General features: G+C 43.8%; 1 protein-coding gene across 1 annotated transcript in view; it reads right to left on the bottom strand.

Annotated features, from left to right (window-relative positions):
- SLC22A4 (solute carrier family 22 member 4) overlaps positions 1 to 19,353 on the bottom strand; it is a 54,733-nt gene extending 35,380 nt beyond the window's left edge. The window contains exons 1-3 of the mRNA XM_084637420.1: positions 18,637 to 19,353; positions 7,248 to 7,351; positions 2,730 to 2,884 (exon numbers count right to left, since the gene is read on the bottom strand). Of these exons, the coding sequence (XP_084493546.1) occupies positions 2,730 to 2,884; positions 7,248 to 7,351; positions 18,637 to 19,029 (652 nt within the window). The 5' untranslated portion in view covers positions 19,030 to 19,353. The remainder of the gene's footprint in view (positions 1 to 2,729; positions 2,885 to 7,247; positions 7,352 to 18,636) is intronic.
- Positions 19,354 to 19,789: the final 436 nt, after the last annotated feature.

Raw genomic sequence — 19,789 nt, 5'->3', positions numbered from 1 at the left:
CCCCCCTCCCCTCCCCACACACACTGTTCCTCAGATGTTCTTGTCAACTGCTGGAAATGGCCCACCTTGATTATCACTACAAAGGGTTTTCTCCCCCCCAACCCCCACTCTCCTGCTGGTAATAGCTCATCTTAAGTGATCACTCTCCTTACAGTGTGCATGATTAACACCCATTTTTTCATGTTCTGTGTTTATAGAAATCTCCTCACTGTATTTTCCACTGAATGCATCCGATGAAGTGAGCTGTAGCTCACGAAAGCTTATGCTCAAATAAATTGGTGAGTCTCTAAGGTGCCACAAGTGCTCCTTTTCTTTTTGCGAATACAGACTAACACAGCTGCTACTCTGAAACCCTTGAATGTGAGCCTTCACATTTGGAAGCAGTTCTACAAAATAAACCCACCCTTAATCTCTCCACTAAAATTTGCTTGGAAAGACTGCAAGTGTTCTAGTGGCACAGACTCAAGTGAATAGAAATGGGTACATTTTTCCTGTGTTATCAGCATTTTACAAGATACTCCCAACCACAGTATCATACTGAGGGACTGCCCGTTACAGATGCTATTTTCCTATGACGTGGTGTGTATTTAAAGTCACAGTATAACTAATGTAATTATTCAGATGTAACCCTGTTATCAAAGACATATTAGCTATATGCTGAAAGAAAAACGCATGCTTTCTTGGGTGTTTAAGGATTATTTATAGTGTGGCCTTTTAAAAAAATCTTATACTTCTATAATTCTACAACTTAAATCTATTTAATATGCACTGATTATGTATGAAATAGCATATGAGTTGACCACAACACTAAACAACACAATGATAAATGGATGATTAAATTAATTAATTGGCTGCCGTTGGAACGAATATTATGAAAATCATCTCATTTGCAAATCAAGCTTTGTAGTAAATGCAAAGTGAAAAAAGTCCATTCTTTTGAAATATTCGTGGTCATGCTGTACCAGCATTTTCCTTTCCAGCTCCCACTCAGTTTGCTGATGATTACAACTTAGGTGTGAACTATTTTTAATGGAAAAAGAAAAATCTGGCCTGTAACATGCCTATAATATGGTTACAATGCTTCTGGTTTTAGGAAAAATAAGTTTGTAAACCAAGTGAGATTAAAAATGAAAAATTATTAAATGTTTTAACTGTCTGATCAACATCTGCTTAAAACCAAAACCAGTGGTGGCACAGTGAGTGAACTATACACATTTAATGTAATCTCATTGAAAAATAAAGCAGTCAAATGGAACAAACAGCCAAGATTGCAATATTAAAATCATTCACAGAATGTACCTAAACAAGATGGTTTATCTTAATTTCTTTCCAATTTTTTAAAGTTACAACTACAGGAAGAGTCCCAAACCTTTCTATCCATATCTTCTAGGCACCCACATAGTTTTAAAATTTAGGCTTTAAAAAATACTCAAAAACCTTGCAGTGCACAAAAAAAAAAAATCATTTGCTGAGACACTGGATCAAACTGACCTTGGGTGTAACATATACTGTTGATATCAGTGAAGTTTACACTAGGGATTCATTTGGCTCACTGTATGCAAAGTTGCAGCCAAGAGCAATTTGTTTCCTCCAACATATGAAATTTAGGGTGAATTGTAATCAGAATGAATATAATTTAGGATAATTCAGCATTGACTTGACTGTCAAGAATACATGCAAATCTACAGTCCTTTCAATAACTTAATCTTTGGCGAAAGGTCACAAACTTTACCTTGTTTTGCCATATGGAAGGGTCATTTTAATTTGCAACACTGTTGTTATTAAAGCAATATGATCAATGGAATCCCACACTTGCATAAGAAGGTGCAATGTCACTGAAGCCAATGGATTTACACCAAGTACAACTTTGGCATGGGACTGAAATACAGGCTGTGAAGAAGACTGCTGCAAGTGGGTGGGTCGAGTGGGCAGGTGGCTTTTCTGAGAGCTGTTTCTTTGGATAACAGGCCTTGAACTATTTCCACAGCTCTGTTTTTTTCTCTAGAGAGATAGGAAAATGAAGGGCGAGGGTTTCAGACCTGACTGTGCCAGAGTACGTTTTTCCATGAGCAAAGCATGAACTACTGTGTTCATAGCACTCCACGCAAGCTGGATTGAGAGAAGTTGACAAAACTAGAGAAAGTTACTTAAGTATAATACACTTCTTTCAAATTCCTTTATCAGCGGAACATTATTGCACCTGAATTATTGGCAACGTCTCTGAATTCACCATTTGAGTAGCTCTCCGAATATGGAAGTTTGTTAAACCCCTGATTTAGCTAAGCAGTTAATCATATGTTTCACTTTAAGCATATGCTGAAGTCTCACTGAAATCAAAGGGATTTAGGCATATATCTAAATGATTTGCTGAATTGGGTCCTAATGCAGGTACTTAAAAAAAGGGAGTGTGGGAATTCCTTCTTTTCCACCTCAGTTTATAAAGATACTGGGCACTGTGGTTTACAGTTTAAACTTTTTTCATTATTATTTAAAAGTCTTTTAAAATACTCTTTCCGTCTAAGACAATAAAATGTACATTCAGCATATAGTTCATGCTTGTTTACAGAGATTCCTTAATTTTTTCAAGAAAATATCCTAGTGGAGTAGATTGAGGATTATGCATGGTGGAGAATGTGACAGGCTCTTATCAAACGGTCTGCTTGGAATTAAAAACTAAGTCATTCACCAGCACACCCAGCAAGCATTTAATGTAACAGACATGTTCTTACCCAGAATGAAGGCCACCACGTAGTTCGAGATCTGTCCCATGCCAACTATAAGAAACAGCACTGTGAACATCTCCCAGCTGGTAGAGAAGACCTGCACAAAACTGAAGCCAGTCTGTACTGCCATGGTTGCAAAGAGAATACTCTTCCTGCCAAACCTTTTGCAAAAACAAGGAGAGGAAAGTTATATTTAAAAAAAATAAAAACACAGAATAAAAATAATTTCAAGGTCCATGGCTAGGCAATACAGACCTAGCACATTCATCCCACTCAAAACCACATAGTTTATCAACACGCGCAGTGCTCTATTAGGCCATCATTTTTAGGAGCATTAAAAATGGAGGCTCTTTGGAACTCAAGACATTAACAAAAATAATTCAGAAGAGCAGACATCCTAAAGAGAGTTGTTAGTATCTCTGTGACACAGATACAATTCAGCCCCCTTGTGCATATACATTATGACAGCCTTTAATTACATCATATACTATTTTTTCCAGATCCCATTTCTCATTCAGCATGCAGGATGGATACTGCTCACTTAATGAGAAGCTATTCAATATTTTATTTTCTCCTCACTGTTCAGTATGGAGCTCTAGGCCTTGTTCAAAGGCTACTCTGAAGACAAATTTATTAAGTTCCTCCCTATAATATCTGAGTGCTTCACAAATATTATATCATCATTTCCAACCTGTCCCTGTGCCAATCTGTCTCTACCCTACCCTTGGCTCCTTGCCCCAATTCCATTCTTCCTGTCTACTGTAGGGTTGCCAATTTTGTAATATTTAAAAAACACACCCTTCCCCGAAGGCCCCACCTCTTCCCCTGAGGCCATACCCCCATTCACCTATTTCCCCCTCCCTCTGTCGCTCACTGCTTTTCCCCTCTCCCCCCCACTCCACTCTCTGTGTGGGTCGGGAGGGACTCGTCTGCAGAGCCAGCACTGGGAATTGCAGCCACCCATTGCAGGTAGGAGGTGGCCCTGGCTGAGTAGGGGCTGGCACAGGTGATGACTCAGCGCCTCCCCCACCCACAGTAACTGGATTTTGGGTCAGCAGACTTCAGGTCAAAAACCAGACACCTGGCCACCCTATTGTCTACCCAGACCCACTCTCCACTCCTTAAACTTCTCAGCCCAGTCCCACTCTCCCACTCCGGGCTCACTGTCCAAGTTCCAATCTCCTCCCACCCCAGCTCCTTGACCCTAGTCTCCATGCCGGTCTCACTTCACCTAATCTCATTCTTGGAAACAAATGAACTGTTCTGGCTGAAGTTTTTGTTTGTTTGTTTTTTGTTTTTTTAATAAAGAAAAGTCAGCCTACAGCAGACACCTGGCATGGAAAATTTCAACCCAAACCCTTAATGTGTTTGGTCACACTATAAGCAACAGAAAAAAGGGTTTCTTAAAATGGGATGTGTTGGACAACTTTAATAATAGGTAGTACAAAGAAGGCTTAATATTATTGCCCTTCTTGAAGGACACTTCTGATTTTCACATACTGGCAGAAATAGCTCAGCTCCCAAAAGTATAGAAGAGCGCACAATTTGGATAACAGCAACAAAACAGCTGCAGTTATGCAAGAAATGTATCTATCTAAGGTGGTCACAGTGCCAATAAGTGTGATAAATATACAATTAATCAGAGGCCTAATCTTGCAATGCATTAAAGTCAATGGGAGCTTTGCCAGTGACTTCAGCGGATGCAGAATCAACATGCAGGAGAGTGAATCTCATAGCAGCTTATTCTGCTGGAACAATAAAACCAAGGTAGTGGAAATCTACCAATGATTTAACTATACAATCCTCTCGCAATCTTTCAACCTCCTTCTTCTCCACTTGTTGTCTATATTACATTTCTATTCCTTTTTCTTATGGAAATATAACTGTAAGCTTACCTCTGGATTTAAAGACACACAACTCCTCCACATGCTGTTTAAGGTTGCAAAGTCAAGCACCCAAAAGTTAGGAAAGGACAGAATTAAGATTGCATCTGCAACCTTAATTTGGCCCCGACGTGCATATGGATTATGATACTGTCTTTAATGACATGAGTCTATACTATTTTTCCACAGAATACCTGCCTCAGCCATAAGGACACACTGATCTGTACGTGGAGTTTAAGGGGCTTTTATTAGAAAGGGTGGCTACAATAGTCTCTCACTTGGAGAGTGGTTTCTGCAACAGCACAGGTGAAACTCAGAACATACAACTCTTTATTGTCAAAAATTTTGCTAAAAAGTCCCACCAGGGCCCTGACAGCAGCAAGGCAGAATGGAATTTATCTGAAATTCTGAAGATTTTCTTTCTTTTTTTTTTTTTTAAAGAGGTTTCCCACTCCACTCTTTTGTCCCCCCATTAGCCTCCCGCCATGGAAATCGACTACACATAATGTATGTTGCTCTGCAGTCTGCTCTCCTGGGATCACTTTCTAGTCTCCTCTTCTTCTCAGGAAGTAATCTATCTGGGGCCTGTTGGCAAAGAACTTGTATGTCATTAAGTGATGCTTTCTCTTTACAAAGTAGGTACTGGCAACAACCAGATGTGGGCTTGGGCTAACGTTAAAGTATCTACACCAGCTTCATTTCTAGTTCCAAAGCCTCATTCTCCATGACAATCACTGTGGCCCTCACTGTATTCTCCCATGTGTCCTCAACTTGTGGTACTTCACTTATCACCTGGTCCAGCACTATCTGGAGCTCCTCGTCTTCCAACATGCAACCAACCTGTGGTGCGTATCTGCATATAACATTCAATATCTGTTCTCTGCTCAGTACTGTTCTTTCATGAGCCAGTCACTCTTCCTTTGGATGTCCATTACCCTATCCTTTAATATTACTGCTACGATCATACCTACTCCATTCCTCCTTGCTATAGAGCCATAATACATTATCTTGTAACCCATCCCAATATCAGTGGATTTCAACCCCTTCCATTTTTACTCTTGTATGGAGATAATGTGCATTCCCCTGCTCTTCAGCATCTTGGCTACTTCTCTTGATTTCCCAGTCATTGCTCCCACATTCAAGAAAGCCAAACACAGGTCTTGGGCTCACTCCTTTAGCCACATGCACCCAGAATGCAGTAGCCTTTTCCCATTTTCCCCAGCCTTCAGGAGAAGCGGTCACATGTTGCTTCCAGGGGATGCCCTAGCATTGTACTGATATACTCCCTGAAAACAAAGACCCATAGAGCATGTGTGATTGGCACAAATTTTACAAACTGGCTGTCCAGGCCAGAAGTTCTTAGTTTGAAATTGGAGTCCCTTCGCTAGGTGGGCTCCCAACCACAGCTAACAAGCCCCATGTGTCCAGAGCAATCTGGTTAGTAGGTACTAGACACCCACCTTTTACACCCATACTTTCAGTTAAGGACCCCTCCGCAACAAGAAGACATGATAGGAGTTTGTCTGTCAGAGGCTATATCTTATGCCAGCTGCATGAGGCATTCTCTAGGGAGCGAGAGCTCATCCTCAAACCCACCATGGCAGCTCTCTGGGAGGAGGGTTGCGAGGAGTGACTTGATTATAGTGTCTATGTACCTTCATGGCGAGAAAGGTCCTAAAGGGCTCTTTCACAGAAAAAGGCATAACAATAACTGATGGCTGGAAGCTGAAGCCAGACCAATTCAAATTAGAAATTAGGCACATATTTTTTTAACAGTGAGGCTGATTAACCACTGGAGCAAACTAACAAAGAAAGTGGTGGATTCTCCATATCTTCTTGATGTCTTCAAATCAAGATTGGATGCCTTTCTGGAAGAAAGACATTAACCAAACAAGCTTTTAGGTTTAATACAGGATTAAATGGGTGGTTTTCAATGGCCTGTGATATACAGGAGGTCAGGCCAGATTATCTAATGGTCCCTTCTAGCCTTTAATCTGAAGAATGGATCTATGAAAAATATATCTGCTCCTGATGAATCATGTTAGGATTTACAGTAATTTAGGGCTGGCTCCGCCCTTCATTTTGGATCTGCTCAGTTTGTCTCCATCAAACCCTCTTCAGTACACTGACAAAAAGGGTGAATTGAGTTCAAGCCATCTCACTGCTCCTAGACTGGGTCTTCCATTATGATGTTAGATGTTTTACTCTTGATGAAACTACTTGAAGAGTATGGACAAAGAAAGATCAACTGACCCTTTGTCGAATGGTCAGATACCACCACGTATGAGTACAAGGCAAATACATGTGCACTTTGCAGAGATTAGTTCTAAGTTTGAAGTGCATCATTGATATTAATTCTAAAGGTGCCTACTGAACAAACAGAAGAACAGAGCTGGGAATTTCAAAGAAACTAATGGAGTAGGTGCCCAATTCCAATGACAGTCATGGGAATAGGGCACCTAACTCCCTTAGGCTCCTTTTAAAATATCACTGTATATGACTTAGCGCCCTCATTTTCACTGAGCACAGATCAGTCTTGAAACATGCTCAGAAAGGAAGGCTTACGCTCATCTTTTTAAAAGGTAAGGTCAAGCTGTAAAATTTTAGAAGCAACAAGGCTAACCTTCTCCATGTACTTTACCTGTCTGAGAGCTGTCCTGATACAAAGGATCCCATAAGCACCCCCACAAAAAACAAGGAGGTAGTCAGGGGAGTTTTCCAGTCATCATCACATACCAGATTCCACTGCAAAAGAAAGAACAACATGTAACATTCCCTATTTCTTAATATCATTTCACAATCATTCAGATCAAAAGATGATTTATATTAGCTGCTTAGTAACAAGTTCATTTTGAAAGTGTATGGATTTCAACATTCTTTGGTCTAATTCGCCCACACTTGTTTTTCTGCCTGGGTCTGAATATCGGGCACTTCTAGGCATAGTATATTAATTAGACAGCGATGGCTTGCTACCCAGAAGCATAGTTTACAGACAGTAAAAAAGAAAAAAATGGAATGTCCTCTAGGGATGAGCAAAATTACAATTGACTTCATAGAAGTCAGGATAAGGAACCTTGCTCCCCCTTCAATATGGTTTTTGTAAGGCCCCAACTCTAGCTGCCTCCCTATTTGGCCCCAATTTAATCTCGCACCCCCCGCCCCTAGGTTCTATCAGACCTACAATGCACTCTGAGACATGTGACAACAGAGCAGACAAGTCAGAGTTTGGTGACAGCTGGGTGCAGCACAATGGTTGACACAGACACCCCTGGGAGGTGGAGGGTACTTCTGGATGTCCAACTTGAGACACCTTAAAGGGGCCTAATTTTCAGAAAGGGTTGAGCACCCACCAATGCAAATCAAGACAACCAGAGGGGGAGCCTAAATTGGGCACCCAAAGACCACCAGTTATTTTTGGCAATCTTGGCTATTGTGGCCACACAGAAAAAATGGAGATTGAGACACGTTTACAAGGTCAGAGCAGGCTAGAAAGCTGTGGGGAAGACAGGAAAGATTCGAAGAGGCTGACAAGCACCCAAACGTTTTCCGACTATATGCTTGTATCATTGGCTCCCCATTACCTACTTCTTCATCTGTCCGGGGTTTTAGATTTTAAGCCCACTAGGACAGGGACTGTCTTTGCTATGTCTGCATGGCACCCAGTACAATGGGGCCCAGACCCAGACTGAGGCCCATAGATGCTATCATAATATAAAATATTCACTACTAATCTCTCCCTCTCTCCGCCCCGCCCCCTGCACATCCCCTTCACAAAACCTTTCTGACTTTTTTTCTAAATTAATGGGATTTATAGCAGCTCCATTTTCACTGGGGGGAAAAGCATTTAGTCAAAACATTAGCTATGCAGCTTTGTTAGAGGTTTGTTCAAGTGATGATTGCAGCTATGGCACTGAGAGAGCCACGCACTACTACAACAAGAACTGTAAATATTTCTAGTCTGACAACAGGCTATTTTCCAGGGCCCAATAGTCCCCCACTATGGGGTAAAAAGAAAAGGAGGACTTGTGGCACCTTAGAGACTAACCAATTTATTTGAGCATGAGCTTTCGTGAGCTACAGCTCACTTCATCGGATGCATGCCGTGGAAACTGCAGCAGACTTTATATCCACACAGAGATCATAAAACAATACCTCCTCCCACCCCACTGTCCTGCTGGTAATAGCTTATCTAAAGTGATCATCAAGTTGGGCCATTTCCAGCACAAATCCAGGTTTTCTCACCCTCCACCCCCCCACACACAAACTCACTCTCCTGCTGGTAATAGCCCATCCAAAGTGACAACTCTCTACATAATGTGCATGATAATCAAGGTGGGACATTTCCTGCACAAATCCAGGTTCTCTCACCCCCTCCAAAAAACACCACTATGGGGTGTGGTGTCACGGGCGTGGAAGAGGGTTTAGAGAGAGAACAAGAGCTCCACAGCATTATCTCCTTCATAGAACCCTGTAGAAGTTCCTCCACTGGGGCATCCTAGGAGTTTGGGCTCTACATGTGCCAAAGAGGGTGGGGTAGATGGCACAGTTGATATCAGAGGCATCATAGCTTCCTTCCCCACAAAGCTGTGGGAAAAATAAGTTAGTACAATAAATGCTGAGAAATACAACCTTATCTTGCTCTTCTGAATGGAGATCCAGGAGCAGTTGCCAGTACAGCTACTGCAAAAACAATGCTATCATGGTGCCCTGGATATACACATGGGGGGGATGGGGGGGGGAGTGAGGGCAGAAGCTCTGAGAGGGCACAATCCCCCCTACACACACACGCCTGAATGAAGTAGCAGGAACAAAGAGTTTTCTGGGTCCTACAACAGTTCTTTGACTCTCACCACAAGAGCTCAGCAAAAAAAGAGTCATTTACCTATGTGATGAGGTTCCTGGTTTAAAACAGGGTGGGGAGGGAGGAAGGGGGTCACAGGCTTGCGGGCAGCATGATCCCACATTTGTGAAAGTTTTCGTTGTACCTGCATTGCTCTAGTACAAGGCTTGTTGCTATATCTAAAAAATACTGTCAGGTTAAAAAAAAAGTCAACTCATTTCACACATTAAAAACTTTAAAATGCTTTCTGATTTAATAAACTACAGAGCTAGTTTAGTGTTCACTATTTATTCTCATCACTGGAATTTGTTTTGATTGGACCTTTAAACTGAGTCACTGTGGAAACATTTCTATTGATCTTCAGTTTAAGCCTATATCAACCTGATAGCACAAGGTATTTTTAGAATGTTCATGATTCTCATCCCAGCCAAGTGACAATTGAGTATGTTTTTGTCACAGCATGTTCAAATAAACAAACTTGTTAAGATGTGTTTGCCAGAACTGCTTCTGAATCCAGAGTTCACAAATATCGACTTCAGATTAGATCATTTTGCCATAAATCTAGGCTCATTAAGCATCAGATCAAAGCAATATTATCTGTACAACATAATATGAATCATGTTTAAAACTATTCCTTTACAGGAACTTGTCCTTCGGTAATGCAGTGGGTGGCGCATGAAATATAATGCTGAGGCAATGATTGAAAAAGTAAATAAAATCTATTCAAATGTACTATAGTTAGACAAAGAATAGCCTCCACTGAAATCTCAATGGTGGATTGTTCAGACTGTCAGCCTAATTTTCAAATGATTTAGAGGGGGAAAAAACCCACAACATTTATTTTCATACAGAATACCCCACAACTCTATTTTTATCCCAGGATACCCACTCTGAATTTTAATCCTGCTCCTACTATTATGCCAGTGGGTCCTGCAGGAGCCCACAGAACCCACTGCCATAATAGCAGGAGTGGGATAAAAGTTCAGCACACAATGCAGGAGCGGATGGGAGTGGGTTTTTCAGGGCGGCCCCGTCCAGCAGCTGCCACTCGCCGGCTGTCTAGCTCTGAAGTAAAGGTGACAATGGGAAATAACTGGAGGAGGGGCACAAAAAATTCCAGGAATGGTAGAGGGGGCGGCAAGTGGAAGAGTTTGCGCACCACTGTAGTAGAGAACAGTCAACCAGAACGTGTTGAGGTAGCCAAAGTATTGCTGTTAATGTTATGGAAGACACATGGCTAAGTCCTTAAGCAAGTCATACCGGATGACTCAAGAAATAGGCAATGTGATATTTCACATCTAGATCAGTAGATCAGATTTGGTTCTGCTGACATAACCAACATTTATTCTGATTGGCTGGCTGCTGAGTGGTCTTTGTAAATTGAATTCAGGTACAACTCCCAATGGACAGGTCTCCTCAACACAAAGACGGTCACTGTTTCATTGTCAGTTCAAGCAGACGTGGCAAGGGAATAGAACTGCCAGTGAATGGAAGGATTCTATTTTTAAGTGTGTGAAATCTGACTCTTTTCACACGCATGAAATTAGCTATCTAGTGTCATTCAATGGAGATTTACGTTCTCCCTCTTATTGGCACCAAGCCTATTAGTCTATAGTACTTTTCTGTCAACTGAACACCTACATTCTAGAATTTAGGAGAGGGTAGTAAGTGTGAATCCTCCTTTTCTCTATGGAGTACAATAATTATACTATTAACAACACAACTTCATTTACTAAAATGTGACAGTAGTTGTTCTGAGATATTAGCATCTGTCCAACAGGCACATCTTATGGAGTGCCATCACCAGTCATGGAAAAGGGGAGAGGCAACAACCTACATTTCTAAACCAAACTCCTGATTTTAGAGTTTTTAAACTAGCCAATTTTTTTCCTTTTCTCCCTCACATCATACAAGGTTTCCATGGATAAACGAGATCCTTTTACTCCTTTATTGGGCCCGAACCTGCAACTTTTAAACATGAAGACTTGATTATTGCCAATAAAGTCAATTTACGATCAGCCACAAAAAATGGACTGCAGTAATTAAATTATAGTTTAGCCCTTTTATAGATTAACTATAAACACACCTTCTGAAATATCTTAACAGAATAAAATGTTCATTTACCAACAAACAAGTCATTCTGCAGAATTCCTGACCAAACACATCCAGGGGCAAACTCCTGGCAAACTTGGAAGGAAGCTGTGTTTACTTTCAGTATCAAAAACTATTTAGGCAAGAGACTACATCTACAATAGCCAAGTACCTCAACTTGATTACTACAAGCTAGCAAGGGCATGCAGAACAGTGAATTCTGTCTGCTGCTGGTAATAGGTGACAATTTAGGATTCACAGGTTTGCAAACCAATTACTTCTCCAAAATAATAGCAGAGATCAGTTTTATTGCTGAAAGCGACAGAGCCCTTTTAGGGGATTATCCAACTGGCCTTCCCACACGCAACACTTTATTCTGGTACTCTATCAGAAATTACTGATTAATTTTCTTCAGTGTTCCACTGTGCTACAGGGCTCAACCTAGCATCACATAGTGCAGAGACCATAATACTTAGCGGAAACTACATTAAAAGTATCTTGAATCCACCCAGTTCATAATAAACAAATAAATGCAGTTTGAAACCTTGTTTAAAAGGCTGAGCCTATAAATCTCAGGAATGCTGAACTCATATCCAAGAATAAGAGTGAAGATCAACAGCAAGAAGCTCAAGGGAAACTCAAAAATAGTCACTGGTTCTCATGACTGTATAAAGTCTGTAGTTCATAAATTTCACATGTATTGCACCAAATCTACAAAATATACAAGTGAGATTATCCCATCTAATCACAAAGATGACAGCATTAGATATTGTACTCTTAACCATACTGCCAGCTGCCAACATTGGGTAGATCTCATTAAATTTATTTCAAAAGTATCACTGAGAAAAATCAGCTGAGCGGGTAATCTCTGCAGGTACATTAGAATTGTGGTGGTTTGTATTCAGCTTTTTATTCAGAAGATTTTCAGCCCTGCCCACTGCTGCACATTAGACGGGTATAATTATTTTATGATGAGCCAAAGTTCCCATTATGCACATCATAGTGAAGTCTATATTAAAAAGCAAGTTGCTAACTGATTTCAAAGAGACAGTACTTTCCTCAGGACAGTCTGAAAACAAAAGTGTTTTACAGTAAGAGGCACTAACATTTTTAGCTGCATCAGCATTAGCAATAGTGGGGAATTCTTGCCCCAAAAACCCCAGCATTGACAAGCCTAACACTATCTGTTCAGTAATGTTAGCTAGGATACACCTATTATAACAACTCTCCAAAACATACACTGACTTCCTATTTGTTCCCAGAATCAGTTCAAAGTGGTGGCATTGATCTCCAAAGACTATGGGAGTGTCTTCACTGTAGAGTTAACTTGGATGATTGGCACCCAAGTCTGAGCACCTGGTTTAGCCTAACCCAGGTGTGAGCAGCCACACTGCAATGCCATACCCAAGTTGCTGCTGGACACTCCTCACAAGCCCTGAAAGTGGCCCTTTGCAGCTGGCTAAAACTGCTCAGAGAGGAAGAAGAAAACTCCATGTAGATTTGGATGGGAGTAAAACTGATCTGGGTTGCAGAGTAGCAGCCGTGTTAGTCTGTATTCGCAGAAAGAAAAGGAGTACAAGTGGCACCTTAGAGACTAACCAATTTATTTAAGCATAAGCTCTCGTGAGCTACAGCGGTGATAGGATATATCCTGACAGAAAGACACAATATAAGCAATTAAGCTTTGTATAAACATTAATTTGTTAAATTATTTCTGTCTGGGACAATTCATTTGGGGTTTCACCATTTTAAAATTCATTGGCAGGATAGGCAGAGATGGGGGGTATTGTTTTGCTGGAAGGTGTAAATAACTGTCATCAAGTGGATCTGCGATCTATAGAACAGAGGCCTGCAAGCTGGTTTGCTAAGCACCCTTCTTTCAGGTGCAAGGGAAGGAGCAATTAGTCCCCTTTATGTAGTGAGATAGCTGAAAACAACAAAGAGGTGGCTATGGCCCAGCACGCACTGAGGGCAGGGCAGGCTCCCTGCCTACCTGCCTGCCCTGCCGCTGCTCCAGGAAGGGGCCGGAACCTGGGGGAGAGAGGGGCAGAGGCTGTGTGTGTTGCCCTGGCCACTCCTCCAGGTACCTCTCCCGAAGCTCCCATTAACTGCGATTCCCCGTTCCCGGCCAATGGGAGCTGTGACGGGCAGTGCCTCGAACCAATGGCAACACACAGACCCCTGGGCGCCCCTCAGGTTCCGGCCGCTTCCTGGAGCGGCGTGGGGGAAGGGCAGGCAGGCAGGGAGCCTGCCCTGCCCCCGCTGCGTGCTGGGCCGGAGCCGCTCGAGGTAAGCACTGTGGAGGGCGCAGGAGCTGGCGGGACACAGAAAATAATCCCGCGGGCCGCGTGTTTGAGACCCCTGATATACACCTTCCCCATTGCACTGGTGCAAGCGAAGGTAGGAATCTGAGCTGAAGTTAACTTATTCATCCATAACTAGGTAGTGCCCCTACACATACAGATTCTACTGCACAGTTTTATGGAGCGCTAGGTAGGAGAATACTTTGTGTAAAGTCTAGAAAACAGGGAGAAGACAGGCCTGGTCTACACTACAGAGTTATGTAGTAAGCACTACACTGAAATGTAGCTCCCACCTATGCAACTTGGCCATTACACTGACTTAACTCCACCTCCATGAAGGGTGTAGCACTTCTGTTGATGTAATCAGATCGACATAGTGTCAGTGTAAACATTGCACTGCTTACATCGACTGTTGCTGCCTTTCGGAATCAATCCCACAATGCCCCACACTGGCAGTTACATTGGTGCAAGCGCTCCAGGAACAAATAGACTTTCATAAATAAATTGATCTGCCAAAAAAGCATGTAAAGAAAACTAGTAATACCTTTCTTGCACCCACTGTACTCTGATTTGTCAAAGCAAATCTAAGTGTGGTATCAACTGGACAATTCTTGCAGTGTAAATTCTAAGGGTGGGGTTTTTTTCCCCATCTAATACTAGTCTGAACAGAAAAAGCATATTGGCTCAAATTAGCAAGTGTAATACTCTCCATCCCTCCATTTAGCATAAAGGACCATTGCTGATGCTGAAGTCAATCACATTTTGGAGTAGCAAGACTCCAACATTACCACCACCACTGGCAGGTATGAAGATGTGCATAGTGTTTCTTTAACTTCATAACAGGAAGCTAATAAGAAAGAGGCGGAGTCATGCAAAGTAGCTTTAGGGAGAAAACTGTTTTCTTACCGTTTAATAAAATTCCTTGTTCAGTGTTAGAGAGAGTGACTGTCCTTTACCATTGTCTCAGGACACCTGGAAAACCTAAATAAATGTCTATGTGACCTATAAAAAGAAAAGGAGGACTTGTGGCACCTCAGAGACTAAAATGCATCCGATGAGGTGAGCTGTAGCTCACGAAAGCTCATGCTCAAATAAATTGGTTAGTCTCTAAGGTGCCACAAGTCCTCCTGTTCTTTTTGCGGATACAGACTAACACGGCTGCTACTCTGAAACCCGTCAGTATGTGACCTATGTGACACTAGCAGCATTCCCACTAGATGATAAACAAATAACCTTTTTTGTAATGACGCTGACAGAACTAAGAACGCTTTGGTGCCAGATTCCCTGTCATTATATTTCAGTGTTCTTCCTAACCCAATGCTGACATGAGATTTGAAAACTAACAAGCTGAGGGAAGTGGATGGGTGCCTGGCACTGCAAGGAGACTGGCTCTCATTACAGTACTCCTTTCTCCTGTCCTAAATAAGAGGAAGACTCCTGCAGCATTGCCAGCACTTCAGGTGATTTTCCTGGTCAACCATACTACAAGATACTTGCAGGAAGCATTAATCCAGTGACCACAAACACCAGTTAGCTTTCTCCACTCAGAAAAGGTTTTCATTACAAAGTGACAGATGATAGATTTATGTGATACAGACTAACCCTTGATGCAGGACAGGGAGACTGACCAAAGTGGCTCTCCTTCCAGAATTTGGGAGTGCCCACACCAGAACAACCAAAGTCTGTTTGGCTCATTCAGGTACTAAGCTTTTACATAAACAAACAACGTTTAAAGATAACTACACATACAGTATACTTGAGAATGGGAATTAATGATTGACTTAAGTCAGTCTGAAGGTCTACCAAGATGGAAAGTGCCCTTTCATAGCTGACCTGCAAAGGAAAAGAATTAGACTTGTGTCCTTTTTTTCCCCTTCTTCCCTAAATAAAAAATTTTTGCTTTAAAAAACAACCCACACACTGGAAATGCAGGTCTCATCTAGCCTGAAGGATTATTGCAATTAGGGCCCAGCTCCTCAAAAAGTATTTAAGTGTGTAACTCCCACTGATTTTAATAGGAGCTAGGTGCTTAAATACCTGAGGATCTCGGCCCAGATGACTAGTGAAATTACAACACACAACCAAGAGAATGAAAGCTGAGCATTTAACAGAGGAAGGGATTTTAGTCAGCCTGTTCACTTATGCATCGGTACAGTGCCAATCCAAGTAGGAGCCCAATCTGTTTTGGTCTTCTGGGTGCTATTGTAACACTACAGCTAATGGCTTACTGGTCTGTCTGTTAATACTTATTTAGTATAATAGACATTATGGAGAAAGAGTTTTTGCCACATATTTGGCACAGAGCCGTCTCAGTTAAGCCATGTGAGCTCACAATCACAGCAGAGACTCTCAAAACCTCCTCCAACAAGGCCAATGAAGACCAAACTTCAAATTCTTGTAATTTCTAAACACAGAAGATAATCAGAAAAAGTCTGCAAAAAATTCTTTCAGTTCCTCTTTTCACATTTTAAAGAGGCAAAAGGGAAGGGATTTAAAATCCAATTTAAAAAACAATGTTTAAATCCAATTTAAAAATATTCTGCTGTCAATTTACTATAACTGAAATATTTTGAAGTGAACTGTAACATTATATAGTGCCCGAATAAAGATTTTGACTTCGAGTCAGCTAGACTCAGAACTGGCCACCAAGTCAGGTCAGGAAAGCCAAAGGCTTCCGGGCAATTGCTGTAAGCCAATGCCAAATAAAGAATTTTCTTTAAAGCCTTCCTATGTCAGTGCCAAACCTTTTGAACCCCGAGAGCATGTCAACATGGATATGGGGATGAAGCCAGGGACAGATAACAAGTAAACTAAGACAACACAGAGACTAGCAACACAGAGCAACTTAGCAACACCCAGTGGTGAGCTGGAGCCAGTTTGTACCAGTTCGCTAGAACCAGTTGTTAAATTTAGAAGCCCTTTTAGAACCGGTTGTTAAGATTTTGGCAGCTCATCACTGGCAACACCAGACACTACAACTTGAAAGGGACATCATATTGACTATACACAGCCAGATTTACACCAGCTAAAGTGCTATCAGATGCGCAAGTAATCAGACTGGGGAAAAATAAATATTTTTCTACCCTGCAACTAATTGTGCATGGGCAATGCTGTGTCCATGTAAAGCTATACAGAAATCAAAGGGGCACTATGTGGCCACAGTGGTCTGCCTCCATGGAGTCGGATTCAGAAGTGGGTCTTATTTGTAACCACAATGGGTACAAATTTTTGAGGCAAGTGTGATTTTCAAGTTGACTGGGTTTCTTTAAGCAACTACACCACCTACTAGCATGACTCTTCATAGCTCACTGTGTCGTCCTCATAGTATGGTAGCTCCAAAGTATAGTCTGCTAAAATGGGTTAAAACATGAGAGCCAGCATAAACTTCTTTCATCTACACTAGAAGCTCTGACTATTCTGTTGCTAACTGCTTTTTGTTTTCCATGAAAAACAATTTATGACAATCTACAGGAAAAATAATCGATTAGTCTGTGGGTTTCATAAGGTTTCTCAAGAACCAATGTCATAAGACTTGTTTATGAGTCATAGTGTTCAGTGAACAATTAAATGAAATCCTGGCACCACTGATGCCATTAGCAAAAGAATCATTGACTTCAACAGGAACAGGATTTCACCCTAGATTTCAGTTTTATCAGCTGAAGTTTAAGGTAGCAAAAGGGGTGATCTGAATAACAACACAACCAATAATATCAAGAAATTGAAACACTTGCTAGGCTACCAGAATAAAGAGGGTGGAAGAAGGGAAAGAGGACAATTAAAATGTTTTCACAGCATTTTACTCTGGACTAATAATAGGACTGAATAATCAAAACAAGCCTCCAGAATCGCCTGTTCCAAGAACCAATTGCTTGTGGCGTCAAGATTATTATTATGTTTTATTCCAAACCAAGTCCTGATGGGATCTTCAAAACAGTTTGTGTTTGGGTAACTGAAGACCATCATGTTTGGCTTGACTATAGTCTGTAATTCCATACGGCCAAATCTTAGCTCCAAACTAATATCTTGGGACCAAGTTATAAAATCCTTGAGGATGAAGAAAACATTTTTTTAAAAAATGAAAACGCCCCTTGAATGACACCTTTAACAATTGCAACGCTCCGATTCTACACCACACTGCTTACGCTCCTTCTGTTGTAGAACTAAACTCTAGGGCGTGCATTTTAATTGAAATAAAAGGCATGAAAATGTCAATCAACAATGATCACGGACTACAGACCACAAAGCAGCACAGTGCCGGCCTGGGGATAGGGAAGGAAGGAAGTTAGCAACAGTTTGCACGCTGCGGATCTCCGTGCCACCCCTTTGCAACTCCCCTGGCGTGACTGCTGTTGCTTTATAGTGTTGTCGCGTGTGTGTGTGTGTGTGTGTGAGAGAGAGAACGCATGCGTTGCTACAAACACACCCAATGTCTGCACGTGTCCGAGGCCGCGTGGAAGGGCAGGAGATCGCCTGCACCAGCTTTTAAATTCACCGCTGAAGACAACGGCGCTGCGAGGCGGAGGCGCAGCCCCGTGGGTGCGGAACGCCATGTAGCTGCCGGCGGCAGAGCTAAACCGCAGGGACGAACTCGCGCAGCGGCCACGCCTGCCCGGGAGGGCCCCGGCCGGAACGGCAGGCAGGGCGGCGGGGCAGGAGATGCGGCCACAGAGGCGCATCCGCGGGCTTAGGCGAGCGCATTACACAACACGGGCACCGCGCCGCCCACACCACGTCCCCCGCTCCGGCACCCGCATCCCCGCCGGGCCAGCCTCCCTCGGCCCCGCGCCCGGGCGCACCTCGGTGACGATGGTGGAGCGGTAGATCTCCCGGCTGTACTCCCAGCCGTCCAGGCACTTCTCCTGCTCCAGCTGACTCAGGTCCACGTCCCGGCCGGGCTGCAGCCCCAGCGCGGAGAAATTGGCCAGCGACTCCAGGCGGTAGCGGCGGCACCTGCTGGGCCCCTCCCGGCCGCCCTGCAGCTCGCGGGGGATGCTGGCGTTGAGCCACTCGCGGCTCAGGTTGGCGCTGGGGGGCACCCGGCAGCGGTGCTCGGGGATGCCGGCCAGGAAGACGGCGGACATGCCGTTGAAGCCATTGGGGATGATGCTGGCGCTGAGCAGGAAGAAGATGAGGCGCTGGAAGGGGCCCCACTCGCCCAGGAAGGAGATCAGCTCGTCGTAGTCCCGCATGCCCCGTAGTCCCCAGCAGCTGCGCGCACGGCACCGTCTGGACACGAGGCGCGGCGCCCTCCGCACCCGGCCTCGCCTGTCACCTCCGCGGAGGTGGGGTCTCCCCGGCTGGCTCCTCCTCTCCCGTGCGGCCGCGGCTTGGGGACCGCCTCGCCTTGGATAACCCTCTGCCCGGAGCCGTGCCCTCCCGCTGCCTCTCCCGCTCGCACGGGCGCGCTTTCTTCTCCTCCTCCTCCTCCTGTGTCTTCCCCTCCCGGCCGGGACACCGGGCTCTGCCGCCGGGGAGTCTGCCCGCGGGGGAGCCAAGCAAGGGGACCTGGAGATGCCGGGCTGGGGGGACCCCTCTAAGGCAGGCAGCGGGGGAGCTGCAGGGGTGTGGGGCAGGGCAGCCCTGGAGGCAGTGCTTAATTTGTGCCAGGGCTGAGCCCCCCAGCACCTCTAGGCTTGGAAGTTCCTAGCCCCAGCACCTCTGGGCGTGCTGCATCAGAGATGGAGGAACTGCAGGGAGGGTTGGGAGGAGCTCTCTAGGGCTGGCAGAGTGGGAGCTGCAGGGGGGGTTGGGAGGAGCTATCTAGGGCAGGCAAAGTGGAAGCTGCGGGGGGTGAGGGAGCTTTCTAGGGCAGGCTGAGGGGGAACTGCAGGGAGGGTTGGGAGGAGCTCTCTAGGGCAGGCAGAGTGGGAGCTGCAGGGAAGGTTGGGAGGAGCTATCTAGGGCAGGCAAAGTGGGAGCTGCAGGGGGGTGAGGGAGCTCTCTAGGGCA

Source organism: Lepidochelys olivacea (genome assembly GCF_965140295.1).
Source record: "Lepidochelys olivacea isolate rLepOli2 genome assembly, chromosome: 8".
Lineage (NCBI taxonomy): Eukaryota > Metazoa > Chordata > Testudines > Cheloniidae > Lepidochelys > Lepidochelys olivacea.
Note: the sequence above shows the minus strand (reverse complement) of the source record. Positions and strands in the feature narration are given on the sequence as shown.